Genomic DNA, 23348 nt, shown 5'->3' on the forward strand with positions numbered 1-23348 from the left:
AGTTACTGATTTCCTTGTGTTCTACTACCTTCTTAAAGTAACTGTAATCTCAAAGTCTTCAAGACTCTGCCAGTTTGAAAATGACAGCATAATGACTTTGCTTGAGCTGAGCCACCAGCTACAGATTGCAAAGGAGCTCAGTCAAGGAGCTGTCTTTTGTCACTGGAATAATGGTTTACACCACTGGCATGAAATCACTGTGGAGTCTAGCTGAGGGCTTCATTCTTGTTACTGTACTCAAAAGCTTGGTGTGTTTACACAAGCAACTTGATGTTGTATCAATACAGGTTCTTTGACAATATCGAAGAGATTCACTGTGTAGCTGGTGGGTTTGCACAGTAGGTCTTGGGGTATCAGCTTGTTGCTCAATTTAAAACAAAAATCGGAAAGCAAACAATTTCAGCAAGGGGCAATCTATTTTTAGAGTTTTGACACACCTCTGGTAAAGATAATTGGACATGTTAAACACGTATAAACCTTCCAGGATTCAGCTGGAATGAATAATGCTATGCATATCCAAATTAGAGCAAGTGGCTTTGACAGGTGCAAGAGGTTTGGATAATAAGTATAAACAAACCCAAATTCACTCAATGGACCAACCATTCGTGCCATATTTACTGACATTATATCCTCCCACATCAGTACACTGACTTAAGGCTTCCTAGTGTTAACTGAAGACAGAGTAGTTGTGCGACCTGCCATGCTTTCAGGATATATTGATCAGATTTTTGTTTGCTAATTAAGAAAATGCATTCAGTTTAAAAGGTAAGAGCATTCTCCCACATGAGTGCTTCTGACAAGAAGCATAAGGAAAGACGATTTGGTATATTTATTAGGCATTGTCTCGTAGATTGAGATTCAGCAGAGTAATCTGGGTTCAATTTTACAGGGCTATGAGAGTGGATTGATCAAGCTGCCTCATGTTTTTTTACTATGTAATCTCAGGAAAGCACTTCACAGGTGAAATGTTTTCATCACATTTGCAGATGCATATTTTTATACTTTTTTTTCCTCTTTGTGCTTTGCTATGCACTCTCTAGCTGTGAGTGTTGGCAAGTGAGTTGTTCCCAAGCTTCTCCCAATGTTGTTCTACATCTGGTTGCTAGGTGTATGAACATTGAATAGTGGAACAGGCTCAAGGGGCTGAATTGCCTACTCCTGTTCCTATAAAGTGATGTTGGCAAACCTGTGTATTTTCAGCATTTCCCAATGTGTTTAGGTCATGAATAATGGGCACTAATGGTGCAGACATGCTGCGCATTAGGCAGAAAGAACTCTGTTTTCATGAGCCTCAGTCCCAGGAATGCTTCTGCCTACATTCAGGTCCCAGGACATGCTGCTCTCAATTGCCAGATACTAAGAATCTAACTCTGCTTCAAGTCAGACCATGTGCCCCTTTCCATCCCCTTCCCAGCTCTCACTTTGCCGACCTGCTGCGTTCCCTGCACTCGTTGCATTCCCACTCCACAGTCCGTGTGCCAGGCTACCCGTGGGAGATAATATATAAGCAGAAATGTGTCTGTATATATCTTACATATAAGGTGTCCCATTTTATTACATTTTCAAATAGCTGTGTTGCACTTTGAAAAGAAAGCTGGTCATTTCATGCTGGTTTCACAGAAACTTCCCAAACAACAGAAAATATCTTTTTTAATTAAACCAATTAGGCCAGTTACACACAGCTCAATTAGAGATCAATAATACACTGTGCGTAACATTGTACAGAAGTTCATTCTTGTATATCAATATCACCTCAATAGCTATATACAAGGCCATAGGAAATTGGATAACTTCCAGGCTAGTCTAGTGTATTTTTTGTTTTGGAGACTAAGAATTTTAGAAGGGAGAGAAAAGTCCATATATGTATTATGAACATTTTTGGATTTGATCTCTTTCTAGTAAATGACAGGGTCATTAACTGCATTGGACAATATAAAGGCAGCCTCTGAAGAGCAGAATATTCACTACTAGGTGTTACTGTTGCTGCTTTTTATTTCAACAAGCCAAGTTGTTCATTTATACAACACTAAAAAAAACGAATGGAAACTTTACATTCTTCTTTAAACAATGAGTAAATCATTCTTCTGGCACAGTTTCTTCTATCCATTTCATGTATAATGGGTTGCCTTGGTCAACTGAAAGGCTTAAAACTTCAGGAATTTCAAAAGGATGGACTGATCTGGGGGAAAAGAAAGCAAGGATTTAGAGGTTAGATGGTTACAAATCTTATGGCAAAATTGATTTCAGAATTTGCATTTATTTCTGTCCTAGCAATGCTCCTGATATAATTCTGAACAAATAAATAAAACCAAAAATATAAAGAATTACTAATCATCTTGACCTCAACTTTTGGCCCATGTAGGGTCTTTAATCTCATTCCTGCCAGCTGTAAGGGACAACAACATCTTGTACATTTAAGGCACTGTAAAAATACTAAAACATCCTAAGGCACATCATAGGAGCATTATAAAGCAAAATTTGACACCAAGCTACATAAGGCGACATTAGGGCAGATGGCCAAAAGCTTCATCAAAGAGGTAGGTTTTAAGGAATGTCTTGAAGGAGTAAAGTGAGGTAGAGAGACAGAGGGGTTTAGGGAGGGAATTCTAGAGCTTAAGGCCATGGCAACTGAAAGCATGGCCACCAGTGGTGTAGTAATTAAAATTGGGGATGCTTGAGAGGCCAAAATTAGAGGAGCACAGATATCTCAGAGGGTTATAGAGATGGAGGAGATTACGGAGATAGGGAGGGCAAGGCCATGAAGAGATTTGAAAACAAGGATGAGAATTTTAAAATCAAGGTGTTACTTGACCAATTGCCAATGTAGGTCAGTGAACACAGGGTGATGAGTGAACAGGACTTGGTGCGAGTTAAGACACAGCAGATTTTTGGATGACCTCAAATTTACGGAAGGTAGAATATGGGAGGTCAGCCAGTGTGTATTGGAATTGTCAAGTCTAGAGGTAACACTGGCATGGATGGGAGCAGATGAGTGAGGTGGGGCAATGTTAAGGAGATGGAAATAGGCAGTCTCTGTGATGGTAGGGATTGTGGTTGAAAGCTCACGGTCAAAAAGTGGGAATGGTTTGGGTCCTGAAATTCTTTGCAACTGATTGAGATGTCACTCCATGATTCAGGTGGCCAATCTCTGGTTTCCTTACACCCAAGGTGGCATCATTTGCGGCACAGTGGCGCAGTGGTTAGCACTGCAGCCTCAGCTGCAGGGACCCAGGTTCGATTCTGGGTACTGCCTGTGTGGAGTTTGCAAGTTCTCCCTGTGTCTGCGTGGGTTTTCTCCGGGTGCTCCGGTTTCCTCCCACAAGCCAAAAGACTTGCAGGTTGGTAGGTAAATTGGCCATTATAAATTGTCACTAGTATAGGTAGGTGGTAGGGAAATATAGGGACAGGTGGGGATGTTTGGTAGGAATATGGGATTAGTGTAGGATTAGTATAAATGGGTGGTTGATGGTCGGCACAGACTCGGTGGGCCGAAGGGCCTGTTTCAGTGCTGTATCTCTAATCTAATCATAATCATATAGTATTCCATTTGCAGCCTGGTTGAGCCGAGTAACTCCTCTGAGGCAGCTGAGTGTGAGCTGCAGTAACCCTAGGATTCCAGCTCACAGCACTGCTGACAATATAATACTACAGTGCATATGCCACTGGTATGTTTCAAAAGAGAATTCACTTTAGGAAATGGATATATGGAAATCTAATTAGTAGTTCTCATGAACTGCTGCAGAATGGATGCATGAAGTACTAAAAGATTTACATACATCATGGACAAGACGTACAGGTCATTTGGTTTGTATTGAAAGCTGGTAACATAGTTGGAAATCAAGGGGCAATCTTTTCATATGTGACTGAATGTAGTTACAATGATTAAACAGTAAAGATTCACTTAAGTTGGTGCTTATTTCTGAAATGTTAATTAAAACATGCCCTTCACAGGGACAAGATGCTGAAGATTATGCCAGATCCTTTTTCATTGTTGTACACTTCAAGTCCTTAAATGTCATGACTTCAAGATCTGTCTCGTGTAAATGATTTTTGAATTGATGGTCTATTGGGAGAAAGCTGCCCTTGACATCATATAATGGCCAGTGGTTCCGACAGTGTTTAGGTTTATCCTTCTGTTAAAAGAATCAATAACCAATATTTACATTTTTTGGTCTTCATCTAAATTCAAACTTTGTTGTTGCGACCGTGTTCCTTCTACTTTCTCGAAAGGTGGTGGCAAGATGATGCTTTCATTCTTTTTAATTATCTAAATGCCTGTATATACAACGTGTGACAACGCTCCATCCTAGATGTTACAAGGGATAAAATGATTCTCAGCCAGTTTCCTGGTCCAGAATGACTCTTGTGTGAAAATAAATGCTTACAGAATGCAGCATCAGTAAAGGAAAGGACTTGCATTTATAAAACTCCTTTCACAGCCTCAGGACATCCTAAAGCACTTCAGGGAAACAGCAGCTAATTTGTGCACATCAAGGCCCCACAAACAACAATAAGATAACTAACCATACAGCCTGTTTTAATGATTTTGGTTAAGGGATAGCAGTAATTTCTGATCTCTACACGCATACATTGCAGCTTCCCGACTATTTCAATGTCTGATCAACATCTACAACAAAACCTTTCTCCAACTGAATGGTGAACCTGTTGAGAGGCTGATGGAACCAGGGACAGGTGGTAATTGATAAACATGTTGCTAATTTCTTTATATGTCATTTAAATATGTACCAATCCTCTGGACACGAAAAAGAAAGACTGAAGAAAGGGGAGAGACAGAAATATTGTTTAAAGAGAGAAATTATTTTCCTTCTCGATAACTCTTTGGTTCATCTCTAAATGTAATAACTAATTGAGTGAACTACCAAAGAACTATAACTGAAAATCTACAAGAATGATTCAATATTATTAAAGTACAGACAGGTGGTAAAATACTGTGTGGTTTATGATGGTCAATTTGCCAGTAAGATAATGAAAGGTTCAACAGGGGGAAAAACAGCCAATTAGATTTTAATATTGAAGGTAAATGCTCATATTCTGGAGTTCTTGCTTGATTACCTTTGTGGGTCATTTAGAAATTTTGAGTGGTATTCTCTCAGGATATTACTGGGTTAAACTAAAAGATAAAGTAGATTGTACATGGTTTGTGGAAGGAATGCATTTGAAGGAGCTGAATGGTTTTTACATTTTCATTGAGATCTTATGTTCTTAAAGATTTTTTAAAAATCCGTAACTGATGGGGTAAATCCTGCCATTGCCACCTGTGGGTAATGAATACACTTACCTGATAAATTCTGTCAGTTTGTGCATTTTTGAGCTTCTTGTTTTTATCACCTGTAGAAATGTAGAAAATCACCTGTTAATAGGCAACTAATTAAATTCTACCCTGAATACCTGTTTCCCTTATCTGGAATTCGAAGAGGTTGCCATCAATGCCATTTAATAAATGTCTGGAAGGTGGGCCTGGTGCTGCCAGCTTTTGCTTCCCTCTGTTTAAATTGAGTTATCTTGCATTTCATACAGAGGAAGTCTAAGCATATTGCACTGCTGCCATCTGGGAGTATGCTCTGGAGTGTCAAACCAAGCAACCTTTCCTATATCAACATGCAGCCGCATCTATACTTCACCATCCATCAAAGAGGTTTCAGGTGCTCCATTACTCCATTGCATGCCTGCAGTCTCCGTTTCCTGCCTCCCCATGTATTTAACCCTTTTTTTTGTCAGCCAAGACTGAAGATTATTTTAAAAATCTTTTAAAGTGGCTATGTCCCATTTAATCTTGATGCATTGCCCTTGAAAGACTGATGAAATACCCAATTTCTAGATCCCTTTTTAGTGAGCTGCCACCTGCAGGCGCAATCCAGGCCAGAAGCTTACCTTACAGAGGTAATGAGGACTGAAACTAGAAGGTCTGCTGAGGGCCACTTTCTCAAATTGGGTAAGTGGAAAGACCCCAGTGTTACAATCCAATTATCTTAGCACCAAGATCAGAAGATAGATCCTCCATCACATGAACTGTCAGCCAGTTAGTCAGCCATTTCAAGACAAAAAGCATCAGAGACAAAATTGCCAACCAGGGAAAGAAACAAAAAGACAAACCTACTATTATCACTTGCAAGCTGTTGAGCTGTTTGGCTTTTCAGCCAAGGAAAAGTAGTTAATCTAGCACCAACTATACAACATCTGGTACTAAGTATTATACAGAAGTATTAGTAAGGGAAATTAAAGTCATTAATAAAAGGAATTGTCATTACTTTTGAAAGGGAGGGAATGAAAGGATAAGAAAAATAATCACTTTCTGTTGAAGCTCACAATGATCTCAATGGGAATTGTGTCAGGTTAATTAAACATTTTGCAAGCTATCTTTCAAATAACAATGCCTATTTAATATCAACTATTTGACAGTAACTACTATGATCTCGTCCCTTATCAGGATAGTTTGCATTACTTTAAAAGTGAGCTCCTTTGTTGTGATATGTAGTTATGTATTATGCCTGCTACACAGCATACACATACTGCATTTGACACTGAATACTTCTGAAAATTATTTTCATATTTTGAACAATCCAGCCGTGCAGCAACTCACCATCAGAACTTCAGTAGTTTCTGTTATTTCATTGTCCCAATTGTACCTGAACATATAATGTAAAGAAACACAGTGGTCAGCTGGGCAAAGACAGGACTATTTCCAGACAGAGTTATGCTGCAACTCGAGAGTTGCTCCATCTTTTAGTCTTGTGTAGGAGATAGAAGAGGACAAGCGTAAAAACTGCACAGATGGCTTTCAATTGCTGTAGAATTTAGTGGTTTCAGTATTGTAAATGTACAATGCAATAATAACAGCTGTTCCCCATATTTTTCACTCATTACATATTGGTGAAATTTAACCTGAACAGCTTGCTCAGTCCCCACTGATTTTGAGTGTTGTAAACATTTTTAAGGGTTGCACATTTTGTCCAACATACATGGTAACATATTAGTTACATACAAGGTCAATTCTATTATTATCAGACTGCTCATTCCTGTGCGAAGCCTTCCCCACTGGAAGTGTACATTGGGAAATGGTGACGTATTGTTCATCGTTTTTCCATCCATTAACTTTAGAGGTTTCCAAAAGAAAGGTCCTTTCCAAAATAAAGGAAAACTCTTAAGACCAAGCAGAAAAATGCAGGGAGTGGGGAGCTTGAAGGCCTGACTATACAGAAGGGTTTTCGGAGACTTCAGAAAGAAGAAGGAGCCAGTAGCGTAAAGTTGTTAGAATTTCAAAAGACACTGGCATAGTGACGAGTAGATCAACTTCTGGTGAAGTGGAAGGATTGGGAAGTAAACAGTAATCCAGTGGCACAGGATGCCTTCAGAAGATCACTTTGATGGGGTGGAGTAAGGCTGCGGAGGAATTGAAGGATGAAGATATTGGTCAATTCACTGGGAGTGCCAGTGAAGCTTGACAAGAATAGTTTACGAGATTTAATATGGGAGGACGTGCAGGTTACTGAGTTTTGAATTTCAAGTTTGTGACAGTCAAAAGACTGGGTGGATTAAGGTTTCTGCAGCAATGTTATTGCTCAGCAGGTGTAAGCACTCTTGCCACTTGACTGGATATGGGGCAAGAAAATCACCTTAAAAAGAATGCCGAGGTTGCATACCACTGGATTTAGCATGTGAAGGCAACTGGGAAGGTTGATAAGTTGAAACTAGATGCATGAAAATTTTAGCAGGAACAAAAAAGACATCTTTGATTTTGTTGATGTTGAGCTAAAGGATATTTTGACTCTTCTAGGGCTTAATATTACAGAAGGTAGTTGGCAAATCCAGCAACAGTTATAGAGTTGATGAACTAGCAATAAAAGTAGAGTTAAATGTCAATGTTCATTCAGAAATGAATCCTGTGCCTGCAGATGTTGCTTTAGGATAACTTATTAATAGGAAAAGACCAAAGAGTCATAAAAATATTGTGATTACTGGAAGAGAAACCATTTGAGGAGATGTAGTCAATATGTTGGGAAGAATATGAGGAACCATGAGAGAGTGGTTCCATGGAGATAAACAGTGAAGGAGTGGTGGTGAAGGAGGAGAGTAGTGTGGTTAATGGTGCTAAAGGCAGCGAGGGGATGAGAAGGAACAATGGGCCACTACCATAGTCATATTGATGACCTTCTCCAGAGTTCTATAAGCAGGGTGAAAACTGGATTGGAGGAATAAACAGGGAATGATGGGGGGAGGCAGGTCTGTCAGTGAATGACATGGTCAAGGACTTTTGAATGCAAGAGTAAATAAGAGAACAGTACTTGCAGAAAGTAGAGAGGTAAAGGTTGGTTCTCATAATTTTTTTCTCCTTTTTGACAAATTCAAATTATGCTAAAAATGGGACCAGGCCTGAATATCACTATGTGCATTTGGTCCAGAGATGTAACTGTTTAAAACACAATCCAAAAATTTAATTTCAAAAATCTCTCCCATTTAAATGCAAGTTATCCATTCTCCTTCAGACATTTAAAAGTTGTCCTATTACTGCTGAAGTTGTAATATATTCTGCACTTGACAATTTATAAAATTTGATGTATTTACCAATCTTTTGGAAACCAGACTTCTACAGTATATGAGTAAATAGCATGCAAAAATCTTACCAGGACTAATAGCGGTATGAAAGCAAGTTTAGTGACAAGATGATTTGAGTCATAGACACATGAGAAAATCATTCATTGCAGTGAACCTGTTGTAGCATTTTGTTAGCCATTGCAATTCTATTTTTAATCCCAATTCCCTGCCCTTTCTCCATATTCCTTTATACACTTGCCTTCTAAGTAACTATCTATCTCGCTTCGTTTTGTAATAAGGTGTGCTGGGAAATACAAATTCTCACAAAACTTTGTGTGCAAATTTTTCTTTGCTTTTAGACGGCTTAGTTTCAATTTCAAGATGATACCCCTTGTTCTGAAACCAACCATAGACTTTCATGGATGTGAATTCTTGGGAATGGTTTGCTGACACTCACTAAACCTTGAAAGAAATTATTTTTTTTTTGTTTCTTTAACTTACATGGAAAACATCTTTGGTAAAATGTTCACACAAGCAGCCAATTTCTTCTCCATAATGGTCCTAGGGAGGGTGGTAAAAAAAAACAAAGTTCATTAATGAATCAACAGAACCCACTCCTGTGTTTTATGGTTATCAATACATTTGATTCTTATACTTGATTTTATTATTCTTGTAGTTGTCCTTTCTCATCCTTAATGTGTCCCCAGAACTGAACATGCTCAATTCACCATATTACCGTGGCAACTCACACAGAGATAGTGGGCTGGATTTTCACCACGAGGGTGGGAAACAGTAGTCGGGTTTGTTTTCAGGTCAGAAACCCGTTTCCCGTGGAAAACTGATTAAAGTCCTGATTTTCATGTAGGTGAGCCCTTAATTAGTATGGAGATGGGTTTCCTGTCCAATTAGAGCCAGTGGAGGTGGGAACAGATGCGGGCCAGATGACATGCGGGACTGATTTAGACTCCCTCACTAAGCTGCTAGTTGTCTTAAGGAAGAAATCTGCTGATTGTGCCAAAGCCTTCCACAGCACCAGAGAGAAGTAAAATGTCATAGGAGAGCCAAGACCTGGCACTTGGGGCAGGGCTGCCCCTTGCTTCGTCGATGCTGACGTGGATCTAAAGCTGGAGGCCGTGAGGGAGAGGAGAGGGGTCCTCTTCCCAGAGGGTGATAGGAGGAGGCAACCTCATTGTGCAGCAGGGGCACCTCTCTTCAGTGTCATCTTTATCCGCCTCTTCCTCCTCCTCTCTCACTTCTTGCTCCTGCTCCTCCTCGAGCTGTCTCCTTCCAGGGCTTCACTGTTCTCAAAGCCCACACCTCTCTGGAGAGCCATGTTATGGAGAACATAGCAAATCACCACAATGTCCGAGATCCTTGCTGGAGGGTGCCACCGGACCAATCCTGGCACCAGAATCACATCTTCTGAAGCCCGATAGCCTGCTCCATGGTTGTCCTGGTGAGCAGTGACATTGGGTTGTATCATCTCTATGCCTCCTATGACTCCCATAGAGGGGTGAATATCCCATGTCCCCTCAGATCCATCCATGCACTTTGGGGTTGGAGTGAGCGGTTTGAGGCAGCCTGGACTGTCGGAGGATAAAGGAGTCATGGCAGCTGCCAGGAAAGCAGGTGTGCACATGCAGGAAGCGCTGATTGTGGTCACAGACCAGTTGAATGTTGAGATAGTGGAAGCCTTTCCTGTTGATGGATCTCACTGGCCGGTCACTGTGTGCCTTATGGCCACATGGGTGCAATTGTTGATGCCCTGCACCTGGGGGAATCTAGCAATGGCGGCAAAACCCACTGCCCTTTGTGCCTGCGGACTATGTCTATCCTGAAATGAATGTACTGTCCAGCTCTCAGATGATGAGGTCTGCAGTTGATACTTAAAAGGTCAGAAATGAAGAAGTTCAAGGTCACAGTGACTTTGGCTACTGGCAAGGCATAGCAACTGATGCTATGAGGTGTGAGGTCTTTGGGGAAAAGGTCACAGATGTGACCATCTGCCTGGACAGTCACAGTGTCCTGCAATACTGAACTCAGAAAGTAACTGACACGCAAAATTTGGAACTAAAGAATATGAATATAGTGATATCAGCAAGTATCAATATGGGGATGATTCTTGCTGGTATTTTATTCAAAAGGCAAAAACTGACACACATGACAGAAATTAAATGACAGAACAAATATTTTGCAGATAGAGGCAAACCCTCCTAATATTGATACTCAAATAATATTTCTCAATATGCTGTGTACAGCTTAAGGGGAAATAATTTAATTTGTCCTCTGCATTATTTTACTTCTTCACAAGTCATGAGAATGAGAAAAAATACTGCACATTAAATATTAACAATGTTTAAATGGATTTTGAAAAAATAAAGGTTTTTATGCTGAAACTGTTTAAAACTACATACAGGAACGTCTATAGCCAAACTGATTAACATTAAACCAACCTCAGCTTTCATGTAAGTGCTGATGGGTTGCAAACAAAACAATGGCAGAGTAACATTCATCTCGACTGCAACATTGTTTTTGCTTTTTAACAATAATCTTTTCCAGCATACATTTCCTGCTAAACCTTACAGATAAAAACAAGAAATCTGTGGGCAATTCAATTTGAAGCATTTAAAGAATTGTTAATGAACGGGGCAAAATCTGACAGCACCTGTCAGCCTTTTTTAAATTCTCCAACAACAACTAAAAGTTGAAGGAATGAGGCTCCACATTTGTAATTAATTTTCAGTGCTAGAGAGGCTGTTTGATAGTAATTAAGACTTATCTCTCCATTAAGAAGGGTACTTAGTCTGAAATGGACATGCCCTAACTTTCTGTTGCGAGTTGAGTCCCAGTTTACAATGTAAGTATAGGAACTTCATTCCGTTCAATAATTTGAATGGTGAACCAGATAGCGAGATGCTGTTTTGTGCAGTTACGGAGGATGTTTATGGACCACACAGAGAGTATGATAGTCTTTTTGTTACCAATTCATGAATAAGATTTCTTCTTCTTCACTCCTGGTATAAATGGACAGAAAACCACTAGCTGGGAGTGTGCAATTTTGTGATGTGGGCTGCAACATCTGGATTTTCAACTTTAACTGCACATGTGCGCTCACCTGAAGTTGCTGTCTGATTTCAGCATTCAAAAACTTATTTTGCTGCTAAATTCTGGCCCATTATTAATTAAAAGCCATGTGATACTAACACGGATATAATTTCAGTAACTCATCCAGAAACAAAACAGTGATCAGTGAACCAGCTGTACTTGTAACGGATTGCTTTTGAGTCTTAAAGCAAACAAGAAATTTAAAACTAGAGAGTGTCCATTTTCAAAACAAAAATTGTTATTCAGCTGTTAGAGTCCATCAGTTATAGCTAACTGTGGAACCAACACATTTTTAAGAATAACCTTACCCAATATCTATTTACAGCATGTCTTTATACTCTTTGTGTGGTCCAAAATGATTGTCTTTTTGTTACCAATTCATGAATAAAATTTCTTCTTCACTCCTGGTATAAATGGACAGAAAACCACTAGCTTGGAGTGTGCAATTTTGTGATGTGGAACTCCTAACAAGATCCTAAAACACAAGGGTGGAGATTTCACACCTTCACTCATACATTAACTCTTACCTCTCCACGATATCAAAACATGGAGTTCCTTCTCAGCATCAGCCTTCCTAAATTGTACAGGTTTTCAAAACCCCAGCTTGCCATTCCCTAACCACAATTTGACTTTCACTTACCTTTGCTCCTACTCTTTTTATTTTACACCTGTTGGTGTCCTGCACTGTGGGCCTTATCCCTCCACTTGGGCATCTCAATTAAAAAGAATCTGTTCACCCATTAACAAATTTATTATATTTAAACATGTTACACAGAACCAAAAAGCTCCCATGCAGTGGTGCATTTATCTCTCTTTTCCTTGTAATTAATATGGCAGATGACTTGGGGTCCCCTGACTTAGTTTTATTATAGTTTCACCAATAAAGTCAGCTCAAGTACTCTAATTTTCTTATCAGAAATGCATCCGTTTAATTTCCTGCACCTTGGGAAACTCAAACACCTCGTAAAACTAGATGGCCTTATAGAGTCTACCAACACTAAACTTGTTTATTAGAAAGAAAGAACTCAGATTTATATAGTGCTTTTCATGACATTAAGATGTCCCAAAGCACCTTACAGCCAATGAAGTACTTTTGAAGTGTAGCCACTGTTGGAATTTAGGGAAACATGGCAGTCAATTTCTGCACGGCAAGCTCCACAAATAGCAATGTGATAATGACTGTTTAATTTGTTTTTGTGATGTTGATTGAGGAATAAATATTAGCCAGGACAACTGGGAGAACTCCCCTACTCTTCTTCCAATAGTGCTGTGGAATCGTATACGTCCACCCGAGAGGCAGAAATGTGAATCTCTGTGACTTAGCGAAGACGTTCACTCTTTTATAATTCGGTTTGCTCTCCTGTAAAATGCATCAGCTACATGACAAAATGGCAATAGTGGAACATTTAGGGGACACTGATCATAGTATCATAAGGTTTAGCTTAGCTATGGAAAAGGAAAAGGAACAATCCAGAGTCAAAATAATTAATTGGGGAGGGCCAATTTCAGTGGGGTGAGGACGGATCTGGCCCAGGTAAATTGGAATCAAAGATTGGCAGCAAAATTGTAATGGAATATGGGACTGCCTTTAAAGAGGAGATGGTTCGGTTACAGGGGAAGTACATTCCTAAGAAGGAGAAACAAAGCCAGAGCTCCCTGGATTACAAAAGCGATAGAGAATAAGATGAAGCAGAAAAAGAGTGCGTTTGATAGATATCAGGTTGATAATACAAGTGAGAACCAGGCTGAATATAAAAAGTTCAGAGGGAAAGTGAAAAAACAAATAAGGGAAACAAACAGAGAGTATGAGAAGAGACTGGCAACTAACATAAAAGGGAATCCAAAAGTCTTCTGTCGGCACATAACTGGTGAAAGGAGGAGTAGGTCCCTTTAGGGACCAAAAAGAGGATTTACACATGGAGGCGGAGGGCATAGCTGAGGTACTAAATGAGTACTTTGCATCTGACTTTACCAAGGAGGAAGATGCTGTCAAAATCATAGTGAAACAGGAGGCAGTTGAGACACTGAATGAGCTAAAAATAGATAAAGCGGAGATAATATAAAGATTATACTCAAAGTTGATAAGTCACCAGGACTGGATGAGATACATCTAAGGATACTAAGGGTGGAAATGGCGCAATAACAGCCATAATCTTCCAATCCTTCTTAGATACCAGGGTGGTGCCAGAGGACTGGAGAATTACACCCTTGTTCAAAAAAAGGGTGTAAGGATAAACCCAGCAACTACAGACCAGCCAGTTTAATCTCTGAGGTGGGGAAGCTTTTAGAAACGATAATCCAGAACAAAATCAACAGTCACTTGGACAAATGTGGATTAATTAAGGAAAGCCAGCACAGATTTATTAAAGGTAAATCTTGTTTTACTAACTTGATTTTTCATGGAGGTAACAGAGAGGATTGATGAGTAATGGAGTGATGTGGTGTACATGGACTTCCAAAACGTCATTTGATAAAGTGTCAAATAACAGGTTTGTCAGCAAAGTTAAACCCCTTAGAATACAAGGGACAGTGACAGCATGGATAGAAATTGTCTGAGTGACAGGAAATAGAGAGTAGTGGTGAATGTTTTTGAGACTGGAGGAAGGTATATCATGGGGTTCCCCAAGGGTCAGTATAAGGACTACTGCTTTTCTTGATCTATATTAATGACCTAGACTTGGGTGTGGAGGCCACAATTTAAAAATTTTCAGATGACACAAAACTTGGAATTATTGTGAACTGTGAGGAGAGATAGTGATAGACTTCAAGAGGACTTAGACAGGCTGGTAGAATGGGCAGACGCATGGCAGATAAAATTATTGCAGAGAAGCATGACTTGATACATTTTGGTAGGAAGAATGAGGAGAGGCAATGTAATATAAAATGAAAGGTACAATTCTCAATGGGGTGCAGGAGCAGAGGGACATATGTGCACAAATCGTTGAAGGTGGCAGGGCAGGTTGAGAAATTGGTTAATAAGGCACGCATTGTCCTGGGCATCTTTATATAAAGAGGCATAGAGTACAAAAGTAAAGAAATTATGGTGAACCATTATAAAACATGAGTTTGGTTTCAACTGGAGTATTGCGTCCAATTTTGGGCACCACACGTTAGGAAGGATGTGAAGGCATTAGAGAGGATGCAGAAAATATTTACAAAAAGGCTTTCTAGGGATGAGGGACTTCAGTTATGTAGGTAGATTGGAGAAGTTTGAGCTTTTCACCTTAAAGCGAAGGTTGAAAGGAGATTTGATAGAAGTGTTGAAAATCATGAGGGGTCTGGACAGAGGAGATAGGAAGAAACTGTTTCCACTGGTTGAAGGGTCGAGAACCAGAGGACACCGATTTAAGGTGACTGGCAAAAGAACCAAAGGCGACATGAGGAAAGACATTTTTTTACACTGAATGGTTAGGATCTGGAATGCACTGCCTGAGCGTGTGGAGGAGGCAGATTCAATCATGAATTTCAAAAGGGAATTGGATAATTATCTAAATAGAAAATATTTGCAGGGCAATGGGGAAAAGGTATGGGAGTGTGACTTCCTGATTTGTTCTTACAGTGAGTTATCACAGACACAAGGGACCAAACGGCCTCCTCTGTGCTGTTACCATTCTGTGATTCTATTATTCTATGACCGTGACTGCAGATCCCTGGGCAGGCAAAGGGCACACTTATACACATCTCCTCACTAAAGTCTTCATGTGACCTCTGTTGCCTGTATTTTTTTTATTATTCTTTCATGGGATGTGGGCATCGCTGGCTAGGCCAGCATTTATTGCCCACCCCTAATTGCCCTTGAGAAGGTTGTGGTGAGCTGCCTTCTTGAACCACTGCAGTCCTTGGGGTTAGGTACACCAACAGTGCTGTTAGAGAGATCCAGGATTTTGACCCAGTGACAGTGAAGGAATGAAGATATAGTTCCAAGTCAGGATGGTGTGTGGCTTGAAGGGGAAATTGCAGGTGGTGGTGTTCCCGTGCATCTGCTGCCCTTGTTCTTCTAGATGGTCAAGGTCGTGATTTGGAAGGTGCTGTCGAAGGAGGCTTGGTGAGTTGCTGCAGTGCATCTTGTAGATGGTGCACACTGCTGCCACTGTGCGTCAGTGGTGAAGGAAGTGAATGTTGAAGATGGTGAATGGGGTGCCAATCAAGCAGGCTGCTTTATCCTGGATAGTGTCGAGCTTCTTGAGTGTTGTTGGAGCTGCACCCATCCAGGCAAATGGAGAGTATTCCATCACACTCCTGACTTGTGCCTTGTAAATGGTGGACAGGCTTTGGGGAGTCAGGAGGTGAATTACTGCTGCAGAATTCTCAGCCTCTGACCTGCTCTTGTAGCCACAGTATTTATGTGGGTGGTCCAGTTCAGTTTCTGGTCAATGGTAACCCCCAAGATGTTGATAGTGGGGAATTCAGCAATGGTAATGCCATTGAACATCAAGGGGAGATGGTTAGATTCTCTCTTGTTTGAGATGGTCATTGCCTGGCACTTATGTGGGGCAAATGTTACTTGCCACTTATCAGCCCATGGCTGGATATTGTCCAGGTCTTGCTGCATCTGTATATTCTATGTTTAGTTGTGTTTACTTTATATCTGATAATGAATTTGATTTTGTTCATTGTTACCTGTTTTATTTAGTGCAGTGAAATGTTTCTTTGATCCTATGTTACCAGAATTAATGTCCTTGATGAAGAAAATGTCAAAAGCAGTAAAAAAGCAAAATCAATCATGCAAATTAAAACTTATAGCATTCAAATTCACTAGTTACTTAACTCACTAAAAACCTTTGGTACTGTTGGAGTAAGATGAGAACTAGAGCCAATTTTAAAGTTCGTTTGGCTGTGTGAAGATCATGGCTGGATAACTAATGAAATTAAAACACTGCCACCTCAGAAAAAAAAGTTGCTTAATTAATAAGATTAAAGTTACAAAAGATAAACTAGATTAATTGAGCGATGGTATGATTTACAGGCTTTTCTTCAAACTTTTTGAGGTAAGGTGCAACTAACAGGATGACTTGCTTCAACAGTGCTCACTCACTGCTGAACTGCTGACAAGTGCTTTGTTGAGCAGTTAGAGTACACAATGTTGTTTTAATAAGAAAAGTCAGAGATTGATGTAGCCACTTCAAGAATGCAACCAGGTTGATGCTTGAAGCTCAGATATGTAATTAGGTCACTTTTTCTCGGCAAATGCATGTGTTGGAACATCAGGTGAGGACAGAATGAAGCTTGGTTGTGAGAAGCCTGTAAATACTCACTGCTGCGGCTTACAAGAACTGTCACTTAGTTGAGGTAGGGAGGGCCACTGGTGCACACAGTGTCGCAGCCCAACATTAGACTTTCAGGAGAGGACAGCAAAGGGAAAAAAATTTGAATATGTTTTAAACCTATTGAAACTACAGAAAAAGCGAATTGCTGGGAATGTTCAGAGTGTTTAAAATCGCTCTATTCTGTTGCAAGAATCAGCTGAAACATTATTGTGGACCATCAAGATGAGAAATTTCAATCCTACTGCAATTTCTTACTCCATCCAAACCTTTGGAAAGACTGCTGTGGAACACAACTAGACCCTTAAAATCCTTTTCTAGATTAAATGTTTATAAAAACGTAATTTCCTGTTCAGCTTCCCTTAGTTTATCTGTGGGGAAATGCAAGTTAAATAATATAATCTACTAGTGTTCCAGGTTTCATTAAAAAAAAACCTGAAAGACTACAAAAATAAAGCAGTAACTATAATAACTTTCAAACTCATGATTCTGAAATAATTGTATTAAGTTTGATTAATGTGGTGCATGATGGGGGAATGAAAAAACCATGCTTTTACCAGACTTGATTAAAACAGGACTGGAATTACATAAAGGCAAACACAAAGGCATTTTGGATGATGAAGGTTTCCTAATCGAAACGTTAATCATTCTTTTCTCTTCATACATACTGGCAGACTTGTGTATTTCCAGAATTTATTGTTTTTAATCTAGTAGTTTTATTTTGTGAGTAATACTTCCATTGTCCTCAAAGTGAATTCATGTAATGAATTAGAACCATTACATGATGCTATTAACCAAACAATTCCTTTTATACCTTGCAATGACCTTGCCAACTTGTTCATTGGGACAGCTGATGAAAACTACAGAGTGGGTTCCAGAAATATAGCTTCCTGTTACCGCTGAGTGCAAATATACAGCAATGTTCTTCAGCCCTGGATATAGTAACAAGGCCATAATCAGAACCTAAAGACCAAGGAAAGCAGAAAAGCATTAGTTAGTTAATTCTCTAAGCTTTAAGCAGTTATGAGAGCGAGACCATCAGGTTAACCGATGTCTCTGAAGACTTTCAATCTCACCCTCTGATAAAAACCATGCTAAAGCAATTTAGGACAAGTCTGTTCAGCATCCACTAGTTTTTTTTGTTGACCCTCTCCAACTAGCTTTGTTGCTAGGCTCACCATCTAGGGAAGCCCCAATTTTAGGTTATCAGGTCAGAAAGTTCAACAGGTAATGGAGCTACCAGCCGACCCAAAATTATATTTTGATTTTGGTAAACTAACTAGTGCCAGAGCCAGTGGCACCTATTTCATTAGTTAAAGATTTAAAACAGTGCCCCATGATTGTTGATCAAAATGTTTTTTAAAAGGTTTTACGAGAAAATATTACCCCATTGAGCCTGTGGCTTTCCAGCTTTTGTTTCAGATGTTGTCCTGGGCCCTATCCAATGCTTTGAATATACAAAGTTGCTCCCTTCCTTTTCCCACAAGTCAAACAAGCAAAACTCCAGGATGTCCATTTACTATTATGCTTTATATCATTCATTATTAGTACAGATGATTTGGCATAGTACAATATTTAGTTGCTGTGTACAGTATGATTTTCCACCCAAGTTTGCACAAGTTCCAGGCGCAGAAAAATGATCGTCTCAGAATTTGCAGTAGTAAATGCAAATACAAAGCTGTCGGTGCTCACTGTTATTACTAGGTAAAACTGACAGAACCTCCAGATTTCTGCATATGTGCACTTAAATGCAGAAATCTGGAAGTTGCTGTCAGAGATACACAGCTCCTCCATCACAAGGTGCAATGTTGCAATTTTCACCGCTGGAGTTAACAGAAGGCATGAACTTCAATTAATTACTCACTATTTTTGCTCCAAAGACTGATTTTTAAAAAAAGCCTTGTTCATTCAGGAATAACTGAATTTTTAACGGTTATACCCTCTGGTCCTGAAAATTTATTTTTACAAGTGTGGAATTTCATTCCCTCAGGAAAAAAATTAAAATGTTGAAAATTTTTAATATTTAAAAAAAAGTTTATGTTTTGCGATTTAAGTTTCTCCCTCAATCTCATATGTATGGCCCAATCTTTATTTTTCTTTTGGTACAATGATTTAAATGTAATTTATATTTCCTGATTTTTACTTCCTGCTTTGCCATCTGTGAAGATTTTCCAATCTGATTGGTTGATCAGCCATCCTGCTGCCTGCCCTGTTCCTGGACATCACATACCCCCTATAGAGAGCACCAAATTCAAACTGACATAGAAAAAAAGGAAGTCGTGCTCTGAAGCTTGCTAAAACTTATGGGCAGCTTTATTTGAGGTGAATGGCGAGCAACATTCCTTGGCCCCTGACCACAAAACTCAGTCTGATATTTCTGAGTGGATTTGAATGATGGGAAATAATTTGCCACAATGTAACACTGACCTTACTCCATAATTCAGGAACCATCATGTTTTATGCAGCAGTTGATCATTTTATATCTCGACTTTTAACTCTTGGTGCATTTCTGACACAAATATTCCTCCAGTCGTGTTTATCTTTAAATGTATTAATATTGTACTGTGTACAAAACTAAAATTCCTTTCAATCTCAGCTTGCTTGATGCTTATTAATCATCTACTTCAGATCTTGCAGTATAAATCAAATAGCCTACTTTGATCTGCATTTCCTATTCCTCTCAACATTTCATTGTGTGTACACTTACAGCAGATTTCTATTTCTGAGCCTGACTTACTGGTGATTATAAACTCGGAACGTGGGAACCCAAAACAGAGATCTTGTGGTGATTACATGGGCTGTGTTATTGATCTTGGTTCGGCAGCATAAATATGTATTGCTTTAAGCTAATGAGCAACAGGCATAGGTTTAGTCAGTGATGTAAACATCTTTACTTCCTATTTTCTTGAATGAGAGCAAATTAATCACAAGATGTATGTGGGCCACTGACAGCTTAGATGAATAAACAGATAACACAGAGGTGAGAGTCAACACTAAACTACACTGGATTTTCTGACATACAAATGCTACATGATACAGTCTTTTATTTTAATTAATTTTCTAAGAATAAGAATGGGCTATTATATGTTCATAAGGCAGAATAATATTAGCATAAACTTCCATCATACATGGGCAATTTTAACAATGGTTTGCTGCTTTTTCTAAAGAGTTCACTACAAAGAAAAGCTCAAGTTGAGGCAGGTAAGTAAATAATTCAGAGTACGAGACTGCCAGGAAAAACACACCCCCATGTACTATGGTAAACATTTAATTTAAGTACTTTTGTACTTTGATCTGATCACAGAGGTATGTGAATATAGCTCCATGACATGCATCTGATGATGCAGTTGAAGATGTGTGCAGCTTGTTTATTCATTACTTCACCATTGAAGACCGTGTCTTCAGCTGTCTGGGCCCTAAACTCGGGAATTGCCTCCCTAACCCTCTCTACTTCTCTCTCTGTCTTTAAGACACTCCTTAAAATCTACCTCTCTGACCAGGCTTTTGGCCACATGTCCTGATATCTCAATGTGGCTCCATATCAAATTCCGTCTGATAATAGAGCTGTGAAGCACCTTATGTTTTACTACTTTAAAGGCACGACAGAAATGCAACCTGATGGTGGTGGTGTTAAATTGGGACACTTTTGTTTTACTGCTGTGCACCTACTCCTGTCACTCAGTTCTCATGTAGTCAATGGCATTCCCCAGTGTAAACGGTCTGACCTGCATTGTTCTGGTGATAGTGAAGAGATACTTACTTGTGTGTGGGAGTCAGGCTTGGGCTGATAAGTGGCAAGTAACACTCACGCCACACAACTGCCAGGCAATGACCATCTCCAACAAGAGACAGCATAACCACCTCTCCTTGACAGTCAATGGTATTATCATTGCCAAATCTCCCCACATCAACATCCTGGGAGCTAACACTTTGGCTACAAGAGCAGGAGAGAGAATGGGTATTCTGGAGTATGATTCAGCTTCTATCTCACCAAAGCCTTTCCACCACATACAAAGCATGCCAGAAGGGTGATCTGTTCACTTAGCTGGATGGGTGCAGCTCCAACATCTCAAGGAGCTTGACCCCATCCAGAATAAAGCAATTCACTTGATCTACGGACTTAAACATCTACTCTCTCCACCATCAGCATTCCGTGGCTGCAATGTGCACTATCTACAAGATGCACTGCAGCAACTTGCCAAGACTCCTTCAACAGCACCTCCTATCACTTAGAAATACAAGGGTAGCAGGTGCATGGGAACACCACCACCTCCAAGTTCCCTTTCACACATCATCCTGACTTGGAAATATATCGCTGTTCCTTCATTGCCACTGCGTTCAAAGCACTGAACCCTCCAACCTAACAGCTCTGTGAGAATACTTTCACCACAAAGTTTCAAGAAGAAAGCCCATCACCACCTGCTCAAGGGGAGCAAGGGACGGGCAATAAATGCCAGCTTTGCCAGTGATGCCCACATCCCCGGTGCTAATTTTTAAGGAGGGTGTCCCAGTGCTTGAAGCAAATGCGCCTGTAGAACACAAGTCAATCACTCCACAACTCTCCTTTTTGGACTGGGACTCTATCAGCCAGCTCTCGCCTTACTATCTAATTGGTTCTCAGTTTACTTCCTAACGACAGCCTCAATCTTTCCCTTCAACTCCTTGGAATGTTATCATTTCATCACTAGACCCCCCTTTACCTACCTTGTCCTCTTCCCTCCTCTTTTCAACCTAGGTGTTCACAGAATCACAGAATAATAGTGTAGAAGAGGCCCTTCGGCCCATCGAGTCTGCACCGATTAAAGACACCTGACCTGTCTACCTAATCCCATTTGCCAGCACTTGGCCCATAGCCTTGAATGTTATGTGATTGTCTTGACCAATGGAGATTGTTTTTCATTTCAGACACATATATAAAAGTTCAAGTGTCAAAGAAATTTTCAAGGCCATTACTAAGATTTTCTTGCTGTAGGCAATTTCAAATCTATTTTGTTTTCTTCACGTTTGTTCTAGATGAGTTATGGTAGACAGGGACAAAAATAGTAACCGCATATATTTTACTGCCCGCTTATATCGACAGCTGCAAACTCACCAACAGGAGTGTGCTGAACCCTGAGCGCACCGAGCCTTGTAAACGCTGCATTAAAACAGCCCAATAAGCGAGTTCTCTATAGAAAAGTCACCGAATCAGCACTCGCTGCTCTTCTGGGACATGGTTTTGGTGACAGGGCGAGGGGGGTCAGACAGGGTAAGTCTGCCGGCCGCACTTTTATTCAATCTCGGCTTCCTGGTTCCTTCCTGGATTGTCAGCATCACGGTTCAGCCCTGCTTCGATGCATTTCCAGTTCTCCTTCAGTGTTCTCCCTCTCGCTCTCTCTCCTTTCCTGACGATGACCTGCAAGAGATTATCCGTCTTTCGCTGCCAATCGCTCGGCAGTCTCGTTACTCAGTGACAGGTCTGATTAATCCTGTTCTTTCTGTAACTTGAGATGGTCGCATTGAACTTTGACAGTACAGACCAATTCAGATGGCATTACCATCGCTGAATCCCCCACTATCAACATCCTGGGGGTTACCATTGACCTGAAACTGAACTGGAGTAGCCATATAAACACCGTGGCCAGAAGAACAGGTCAGAGGCTAGGAATCTTGCAGCAGTAACTCATCTCCTGACTCCCCAAAGCCTGTCCACCATCTACAAGGCGCAAGTCAGGAGTGCGATGGAATACTCTCCACTTGCCTGGATGGGTGCAGCTCCAACAACACTCAAGAACCTCGACACTATCCAGGACAAAGCAGCCCGCTTGATTGGCACCCCATCTACAAACATTCACTCTCTCCACCACTGATGCACAGTGGCAGCAGTGTGTACCATCTACAAGATGCACTGCAGCAACGCACCAAGGCTCCTTAGACAGCACCTTCCAAACCCGGGACCTCTACCAACTAGAAGGACAAGGGCAGCAAATGCATGGGAACATCACCACCTGCATGTTCCCCTTAAAGTCACACACCATCCTGACTTGGAACTTCACTGTCACTGGGTCAAAATCCTGGAACTCCCTTCCTAACAGCACTGTGGGTTTACCTACCCCACATGGACTGCAGCGTTTCAAGAAGGCAGCTCACCACCACCTTCTCAAGGGCAATTAGGGATGGGCAATAAATGCTGGGCTAGCCAGCAACACCCACAGCCCATGAATGAATTTTTAAAAAGTAGCAAACGAAGACTCACCTATTCTGGTTTAAGAGTGCATCATACTATAATGTTGCTTTACGATGGTAGAAGTACATCACTCCATGTTTTACATGGTTTGCCATCTGCCTTATTATTTCATTCACATATACTAATCCAACTCCCAACATTTCCTTTAAGTTAAAAACAGAAACTGCTGGAAATACTCAACAGGTCTGGCAGCATCTGTG

General features: G+C 40.3%; 1 protein-coding gene across 2 annotated transcripts; it reads right to left on the minus strand.

The window, feature by feature from the left end:
• Nucleotides 1-1974: 1974 nt before the first annotated feature.
• On the minus strand, nt 1975-22372 carry zgc:63972 (protein CutA homolog). Of its 2 annotated transcripts, none has more exons than XM_068011867.1 (6): nt 22015-22372; nt 17737-17885; nt 9055-9114; nt 6602-6647; nt 5300-5349; nt 1975-2179 (listed from the first exon to the last, which is right to left on the minus strand). In XM_068011867.1, exons 1-6 carry the CDS (start codon nt 22063-22065, stop codon nt 2077-2079), a joined length of 459 nt encoding a protein of 152 aa, XP_067867968.1. In that variant the 5' UTR covers nt 22066-22372; the 3' UTR covers nt 1975-2076. The 2 variants fall into 2 exon arrangements, with proteins under 2 accessions (XP_067867968.1, XP_067867969.1); XM_068011868.1 differs by lacking the exon at nt 22015-22372 and adding an exon at nt 21627-21695.
• Nucleotides 22373-23348: the final 976 nt, after the last annotated feature.

This window comes from Heterodontus francisci, chromosome 32 (assembly GCF_036365525.1).
Source record: "Heterodontus francisci isolate sHetFra1 chromosome 32, sHetFra1.hap1, whole genome shotgun sequence".
Taxonomy (NCBI): Eukaryota; Metazoa; Chordata; class Chondrichthyes; order Heterodontiformes; family Heterodontidae; genus Heterodontus; species Heterodontus francisci.

Excerpts from the sequence above, each read along its gene's own strand:
- zgc:63972 (XM_068011867.1), bottom strand. The coding sequence starts at position 22,065 with ATGCAGCGTTTACAAGGCTCGGTGCGCTCAGGGTTCAGCACACTCCTG. Across the intron at positions 5,350-6,601 it reads AAACTACTGAAGTTCTGATG|GTGATAAAAACAAGAAGCTC; the intron begins GTGAGTTGCTGC and ends ACATTTCTACAG. Across the intron at positions 2,180-5,299 it reads AAACTGACAGAATTTATCAG|ATCAGTCCATCCTTTTGAAA; the intron begins GTAAGTGTATTC and ends CTTTTCCCCCAG.